Raw genomic sequence first — 8,816 nt, 5'->3', positions numbered from 1 at the left:
AGATCAGGCTGAAAATGTTGTATTAACCCATTTCGACACAGCGTTATAAATGTGCTGTTATCAGAATGGCAATAACCAAGTCATAGTGCATTCCTAAAGGCCCTGTGTTATGTCATAGTATTGTCATACTATGGTAGTTAACTTTTCAATGACTATTACAGCGTGCCACTGGAGGTATGGCGTGCATTCAGCTGTTTTCTCCATCTCCTCCTTAAGTTACATTAATTTCAGTTATATTCAATGAATTATATTCAAAGGCCATTGCCTTGGGAAATAACAATAGCTAAACAAATGGCAAAACACATTACTACTAAAATATTATTTTTTAATATGCCATGGCACCAACTTCTCCGCCATCTCCTCCTCTCACCGGCTTTGTTGCGCTGGACGGATTCAGCTGTATTAATTTGGTTTTATTCACTTTATTATATTTGATGACTACTGGGGCTTAGAATATATCAACAGCAATATACGTATTCATGTATAATGTAAAGGGCCATAACACCAGCTCATGTATGAGTAGGCTAGTTGTGTCTGTGTGTGTGTGTGTGTGTGTGTGTGTGTGTGTGTGTGTGTGTGTGTGTGTGTGTGTGTGTGTGTGTGTGTGTGTGTGTGTGTGTGTGTGTGTGTGTGTGTGTGTGTGTGTGAGAGAGAGAGAGAGAGAGAGGAGAGAGAGAGAGAGAGAGAGAGAGAGAGAGAGAGAGAGAGAGAGAGAGAGAGAGAGAGAGAGAGAGAGAGAGAGAGAGAGAGAGAGAGAGAGAGAGATTATTATCTGTCTTTTTAAATATTTTTTGAGTTAAACTGCACATTGGAGACTTCATTTCAAACTTCTGTGCTAACCCTGTTACAAAGATTTATTGTACACTTGACTTGAATTGACCAGCTGTTTTCCCCATCTCCTCACCGGCTTTGCTGTGCTCGAGGGCTTCAGCAACTGCTGTGCTGCCTGCTGCTGGGGGGACTTGGCCGGCGTCTGGTTCTTCTTGGGTGTGTCCGTGGTGCCCTCTGGCGCCCCCTCTGGGGCGGGAGTCTCGGCCGCCACACTAGGCTGGTGGGGGAGGCCCGGCGCTGGGCTGTCCTTCACCGAGAGCTGTTGGCGAGGCTGTGGCCGTGCCCCAAAACTGGACTCGGGGGACTGCAAAGTAAGGCAGTTTTCACTTTTTCTTTTCTGGAAGAGGAAACCAACGCACAACAGAGGTTTGGAGGTGCAGGTAGCAGGTGCAACTTCACTTTCAGAGAGGAAGATACCGCACATTCTTGTCCATCATGCTGAATTTTATTTACAGAAACAATGTTTCGGCCAGTGTGGCCTTTCGTTTTTTCTGTAAATAAAATTCAGCACGATGTACAAGAATGTGAGCTATCTTCCTCTCTGAAAGTTTTCATTTTTTCACCACATTTCTGAAATCAAGGTGTTTCAATGTCAATGACGAGTACGCTAGCAGTTGAGCAAATACATACTGCATATCAAAACCAAACAGCAGCGACTGGTTAAATCAAAAAAGGTATGAGCTTAACATGGAGTAAACAAATCCTAGTGTTGGAAGGTGAGATGGAATCTGTAAAGTGGAATTAAATTGGCTGGCTGGCTTGGCTCCTCATTTTCGCATGATTAAAAAATGGTCTGCTGCTGATCCAAGTTCTCTTAATGAAGGCGTTCCAGTGATAAGCAGTCCAAACAACATCTTAATGTACCAGTGCCCAGACGTATTGCTCAAAAAGTTGCCTTGTGTATCATCAATGGGCACCTGGCACAAAGCACATGGCAACGTCAATCGATTCTTTTGTTAAATCAGTCATAAGACTGCATAGAGTTATCAATCCATGTTGGTAGGATCTTCAAGTTATGTGGGTTGTATGTAATGTATGTGTGCATGTATGTCTGTATAGGCCTGTGTCCTCTGTTTTTTTTTGGCAGTTTTGCAATAGTCTTGCGATGTGATGTTATGTGTATGTCCTATCTTAAGCGAGTGTTGCTCAGGGACGCGAGATGAATTTAAGTGAAAACTGAAGTGTAATCATATCGTATCGTATCGTAAGTGCTTGCCCACACATACAGCAACACTAACCTGCAGCAGGTTGCTGCCGCTCTGGGGTCGGGCCTTGGGTGGCGTGGAGGTGGCGCTGACCGACAGCTGGTGGGGGGGCTGGGGCTTGACCCGCGGGGGAGGCGGAGGGGCCAGGGGGCTGATGGCCGTGGAGGCCTGGCGCACCGGGTGGATGGTGGTGGGAGGGGTGGCGATGGAGGCCGGGGTGCCCATGCCCGACGCTGTGCCAGGGCCCGACGGGGCCATGCCCATCAACACCTGCTGCTGGAGGTTCTCCTGGAGGTTCTATAGAGAGAGGGGGAGAGGGAGGGAGGGGGAGAGAGAGGGAGGGGGAGAGAGAGGGAGGGGGAGAGGGAGGGAGGGGGAGAGAGAGGGAGGGGGAGAGAGAGGGAGGGAGAGAGAGAGGCATAGAGAGAGAGAAAGAAAGAGAGAGACATAGAGACAAGATTGAGAGAGAGAGACAGAGATAAAGCGAGGGAGCAACAATTAAAAAAGGAAACAGGCAAATTGAACTGTAGGGCCCACCGTACCCAAAATAAAACTGAATAGAGCAGCGTCAGAGCTTTGATCTCCCTTTAATTGGGTTCATACTGTTTGACACGGTCCCAGGAGGTCCAATTAACCATGTCCTCATGCGCAAGAGTCATAAATCATTTCATGACTCTTTGTTTTGTGAATAAACAAAGCTGATCCAAGTGAGAGTTTCAGTTAACCGTAATACAACAAAGCAGCAAGGTCCGTGTACCATTCATTCTTTTGTATTTCGTTTCAGAACCAAATAACAAAAAAAAACGAAAAAACGGCTTGTTATTTCATTATTTAAAAAATAGCAGGCCAAACTTTTTTTCATTGCCGTTATGGTCCGTGTACTTTTTCGTTCATTCATTATTCTATTTTGGAATGAAATATGAAATTCAAAAAAGGGTGCAACTTCTTGTTTTGATTAAAGCAATACAAGCAGAAATGGCTGTATTTTGTTTTCTGCATGTGTTACTTCATACCATAATAGCATTATAAAAAATGACAATATTTTTGATCGTTTTTCAATTTGTGATATTTGGCTATTCGTTTATTGAATTTCATTTGACTGACCCCTCCCCCTCTGTTTACCCGGAAGGAAAGTTTGCCGTCTGAAACGCATCAGAAAAGGTCTAGCTACCAAACGAGACACAGAACAGTAGCTGGAGCCAGAGACACAACAGAAAAATAATATAATGATGAAAAACATTTTTGCGATGTACAGGCTAGTAGGCCTATGCGCAGCACGCGTGATGGTTAGGCCTGTATTGGAGCGTGCGTCCGCCTTATAAAATAGAGATGAAGTTCCCTTTATGTTATGGACTCAACTTTATAGCCTAAATAAAGGCTAAAGTCTCTGGAATCAATAACCTATTATACCCTTTCACATAGTAATATGCATAAGGGAGCAAACGGTCCAAAGCAGTGTTCTCACGCAAACTGTTGCGTATTCTGGCAAGTATAATGAGCTGAAGCGCGCACTCTCCATACCGGGTTTTACGCATGTTGAATACACATTTCGCTTTGGTGTATTTGGAACATTAGTGATATTGTTGGAAAGCAATATGTCCGGGTAGATACACCTAAAGGCTTGAGATGAACTGTGAAACTGATGCTGATCGTAAGAACTGTCAATGTTCTCGATGACAGTTGGTCTACCCCTTCCCATCGAAGATATCTGTCCCGGTCGCACAGCTGCACTTCTGTTGGATTAGGACGCTATAATAGGCTATATGGCCAAATACAATCAAGTGTTAAGACCAGGCCTAAGCACATGAAATGTTGTTTCGAAAGTTAAATTGGTTGATAGGTTTAAGTAAAAAAAAATAGACGGTAAATCATTCTTCTACCCCCCTCTAGGACGCCCTACTCAATGGTGGTGACGCGTATGCACATGCTTGTGGCGCTTGCTTGATATGGATAGCCTACGCAACCATCTCACAAATTCCTCGCACAGTCATCACAGATCGACCACATCGTTGAAGTGTAGCAACGTTCTGTATATTGCATCAACAATGCCTGCAAAGTCCGTTTGCCTCCAAAGAAACCATGTAATGAAGGCTCAACCAGCCTTCCAGGATTTACTCTCAGGTCACCCGAATTCTGAATAAACAAAAGACGCAATTCAGAAGGACATTTTTCTTTATTGCTTTTCTCTCTTTTCTAAGATTCAACATTTCATTTTCAGTACCTACAAAATAGCAAAATATGGCGCTTCGTTCCATTTCATAAGTGATATTCAAGCGTAAATCATCATAAACGAGTCCTTATTCCTTTCGCGTGTGATATCCAAAATAGAATAATGAATGAACGAAAATATACACGGACCCGTTATTTTCAAATAATAAATAAAATTTGTTTTTTCGTTTGTCACTAAAACGAAATAGCCTAATGAAATAACCAGCCGTTTTTTCGTTTTTTGGTTCTGAATCGAAAAACAAAAGAACGAATGGTTCGTACATGGACCCAGCAACAATATTTATGAACGCGAAATCATTTTTAAATGGTATCGGTAATGGAAAAATATCAAGCCATGATTGACAGGTCCGTGTATATTTTCGTTCATTCACTATTCTATTTTGGATATCACACGAGAAAGGAATAAGGACTCGTTTATGATGATTTACGCTTGAACATCACTTATGAAATAGAACCAAACGCCATATTTTGCTATTTTGTAGGTACTGAAAATGAAACGCTGAATCTTAGAAAAGAGAGAAAAGCAATAAAGAAAAACGTCCTTCTGAATTGCGTCTTTTGTTTATTCAGAATTCGGGTGACCTGAGAGTAAATCCTGGAAGGCTGGTTTAGCCTTCATTACATGGTTTCTTTGTAGGCAAACGGACTTTGCAGGCATTGTTGATGCAATATACAGTACGTTGCTACACTTCAACGATGTGGTCGATCTGTGATGACTGTGCGAGGAATTTGTGTCATGAGATGGTTGCGTAGGCTATCCATATCAAGCAAGCGCCACAAGCATGTGCATACGCGTCACCACCATTGAGTAGGGCGTCCTAGAGGGGGGTAGAAGAATGATTTACTGTCTATTTTTTTTACTTAAACTTATCAACCAATTTAACTTTCGAAACAACATTTCATGTGCTTAGGCCTGGTCTTAACACTTGATTGTATTTGGCCATATAGCCTATTATAGCGTCCTAATCCAACAGAAGTGCAGCTGTGCGACCGGGACAGATATCTTCGATGGGAAGGGGTAGACCAACTGTCATCGAGAACATTGACAGTTCTTACGATCAGCATCAGTTTCACAGTTCATCTCAAGCCTTTAGGTGTATCTACCCGGACATATTGCTTTCCAACAATATCACTAATGTTCCAAATACACCAAAGCGAAATGTGTATTCAACATGCGTAAAACTTGGTATGGAGAGTGCGCGCTTCAGCTCATTACACTTGCCAGAATACGCAACAGTTTGCGTGAGAACACTGCTTTGGACCGTTTGCTCCCTAATGCATATACTACATGTGAAAGGGTATAATAGGTTATTGATTCCAGAGACTTTAGCCTTTATTTAGGCTATAAAGTTGAGTCCATAACATAAAGGGAACTTCATCTCTATTTTATAAGGCGGACGCATGCTCCAATACAGGCCTAACCATCACGCGTGCTGCGCATAGGCCTAGCCTGTACATCGCAAAAATGTTTTTCATCATTCTATTATTTTTCTGTTGTGTCTCTGGCTCCAGCTACTGTTCTGTGTGTCGTTTGGTAGTTAGACCTTTTCTGATGCGACTCAGACGGCAAACTTTCCTTCCGGGTAAACAGAGGGGGAGGGGTCAGTCAAATGAAATTCAATAAATGAATAGCCAAATATCACAAATTGAAAAACGATCAAAAATGTTGTCATTTTTTTATAATGCTATTATGGTATGAAGTAACACATGCAGAAAACAAAATACAGCCATTTCTGCTTGTATCGATTTAATCAAAACAAGAAGTTGCACCCTTTTTTGAATTTCATATTTCATTCCAAAATAGAATAATGAATGAACGAAAAAGTACACGGACCTTGACAACAGCGCTCATAGCTATTATTAATGCTGATAATCATTTTGAAATTGCTGTTGGCGATTATTAATGTTCATAATTCATTCCAAATCTCTACCATTTGTCAAGCAAGAGGCTTCCACGACTTAGCCCAATTAGTCCTCCTCTGTTCTGAATGTTTTGTGTAGCACTGTTCACTTACGGCTTGTTGCATGTGCTTAATGAAGGCAAACTGCAGATGCGTGATCAGAATCTCACATGTGTGAGGCCAGAAAATCACATGGTCATTTCACTTTGCTTAGCTTTTTTTTTAATTGTCTCCTGTTTTTAAAGGATAACACCGTTTTTTGTTGTTTTTCAATTGGGGCATTAATTATTGTGGATACCGCGCAATATCGCGCAGATATTTATATCTTCCAGAGGTCTCCGAATTGTAAAAAAAAGCTAGTAAGCAGAGTAGGGAGGCTGCAGACTACACTAATTTGATTGCGAAGTTCTACACAGCATCGAGTCAGGTCATAGTCTGTGAAGGTAGTCTGTTGTTTACAAGTCACTCAGGATAAAACTGTCTACTACTGTATATAATATAATGCAATGCAATGTTGTGTAGTGTAATTTCATGTAATGTGAAGTACCTGCACTTGCAGCGAGAGCTGTCTCCGGACGTACTCTGCGTCCTGGTTCTGGCGTGTGAAGTCGTCGCTGTAGCTGTGCGAGTGGATGATGCTGGGCTGCACCAGGCTGCTCTGCGGCCGCAGCGACGCTATATCCTCGCTACGTGAAAACCCGCCGCGCCCGAACGCTGGCATGTAGCCCCCCGGGCCTCCCGCCCCGTTCTCGGGCTCTGGGGCCAGGAGGAGAGGGGGCGGAGGGTGGCCCTGCATACCTGGACCTCATCATAAGAAATACAGAAATAGTAAATACATACAAATAATAATACATTTTTTAGGTAACACTTTGAGGTGCCTTTTTCAGTCTAGATGCATCAACATGTGATATTATGTGCTAACACTGACTGAGCATACCTGTACCCTAACCCTAAGGTACCCCACAGTGCAAGTACAGTACCATTTTATTACCAGAGAGGAAATAACTTCTTCCCTCTCTGATATTATATACTGTGTTACACTGTCCCTAATTTATGTTCAGTACAGCAACAGATAAAAGTGTAAAATGTTAGCCTGGTGTTTACATTTACCTTAATTTCCTTCCGGATGAATAAAAGTTACTCTACTGTACTCTACTACTCCACATCTTGCTAGGCCCAGCTGATAAAATACAGTACACTGCACATTATATTTTAAGTGCCGATACTCCTTAAAGGTGCACTTTTCCCAGTCATAATGAATACTTAGAATTTGATGGTGGTGGTAAGTAACACCTGTGAATGGACAGCATGAATTCTGGATATAAACTACTAAAAATATGACACAGTGAACCTTAAAACCGCACAGATGGTGAAATGGTGAAAAGGCAAAACAAAGCAACCAAGATCAGCTCCAAGACAATAACAGACACTCCACATCACCATATCTGAATAATACATTAAAATGTCATCAATACCAAAGGAAAGACTCTTTGTGAAATGTTGGTACCTGGGGGATGCGAGTGTGGCTGCATGAGATGTTGTGGAGGGCCTTGGTGCTGGTGCTGGTGCGGGTGCGGGTGCATGTGGTGCATGAGTGGCCCGTCGGCAGCCATGTGGAACAGAGGGTTCTGGAAGGACAGGGGCACGTGCATGGCGGCCGCCTGCTGCTGCTGCTGCTGGGACAGTGACATGCTGGACGCGCCCGAGCCTGCAGAGGTGCGGCCTCCTCCTCCACCTGCCAAATATTATTATATTACATTACATTACATTTCACTTAGCTGACACTTTTATTTATTCAAAGCTTACAACTATTATTTTTCAGGGTATTGGTTACAGTCCCTGGAGCAATGTGGGGTTAGGTGCCTTGCTCAAGGGCACTTCAGCCATGGATGGAGATGGTGGGAGAGGTCAGGGGGGATTCCAATTCGGCAAGCCCTAGATTGAAAGACCAACTCTCTAACCAGTAGGCCACGGCTACCCCAAATATCACTTCCAGTTCATTAGGGACCATGGACCATTAAAACATCAATGTTTACTTTTAATGTGTTGTACCAGAGTAGGCTTCAGGCTTATTTACAGTATTTTGTTGTTCTTGCTTTTAAGCTAATTATAAAAGCACACGTAGCAGACTCAGGGCCTCTGCACATCAGCTCCGACAAAGTGCTGAGCACACCGGCTCCGATGTCCACGGACATTCGCTGATGTCGGCAAGCGATTAAAGACGAGTTCACCCATTGACTATCTATACTATGTTCGTGTGAAATTGGGTTTGGGGGTCAGAATTGTGTCGGAAGCGAAAGTGCTCCGCAGTGCTGTCGGAGCCAATGTGCGAAGGCCCTTACATGTCTTGTATGAATTGCGCCATACAAATAAAGTTGTTATCATAATCATCAGAATTATCACTATTATTATTATTGTTATTACTATTATTATTATCATTACCTCCGCCTCCACCCCCGCGGAGCACCCCAAAGCTGCCCAGCCCGGCCAGGGAGGCCTGGGAGGAGTTGAGGCCCATGCCCATGCCCTCCGAGTGGAGGTTGGAGATGCTGTTCATGCGCGAGTCCTGGAGGTCCATCATCGACACGCTCTTGTTCACGCTCAGCACCTGAGAGGAGGTGACAGGAAAAGCACACACACATGCACGTAC

General features: G+C 43.4%; 1 protein-coding gene across 1 annotated transcript in view; it reads right to left on the bottom strand.

Moving 5' to 3' along the window:
• Positions 1-8,816, bottom strand: part of syngap1a (synaptic Ras GTPase activating protein 1a) — a 62,243-nt gene that overhangs the window by 20,338 nt on the left and 33,089 nt on the right. The window contains exons 13-17 of the mRNA XM_063186164.1: positions 8,609-8,774; positions 7,730-7,901; positions 6,714-6,960; positions 2,070-2,324; positions 905-1,135 (exon numbers count right to left, since the gene is read on the bottom strand). Of these exons, the coding sequence (XP_063042234.1) occupies positions 905-1,135; positions 2,070-2,324; positions 6,714-6,960; positions 7,730-7,901; positions 8,609-8,774 (1,071 nt within the window). The remainder of the gene's footprint in view (positions 1-904; positions 1,136-2,069; positions 2,325-6,713; positions 6,961-7,729; positions 7,902-8,608; positions 8,775-8,816) is intronic.

Source organism: Engraulis encrasicolus, chromosome 20 (genome assembly GCF_034702125.1).
Source record: "Engraulis encrasicolus isolate BLACKSEA-1 chromosome 20, IST_EnEncr_1.0, whole genome shotgun sequence".
In the NCBI taxonomy this organism is placed as follows: Eukaryota; Metazoa; Chordata; class Actinopteri; order Clupeiformes; family Engraulidae; genus Engraulis; species Engraulis encrasicolus.
This window is presented reverse-complemented; position numbering and strand designations above follow the sequence as displayed.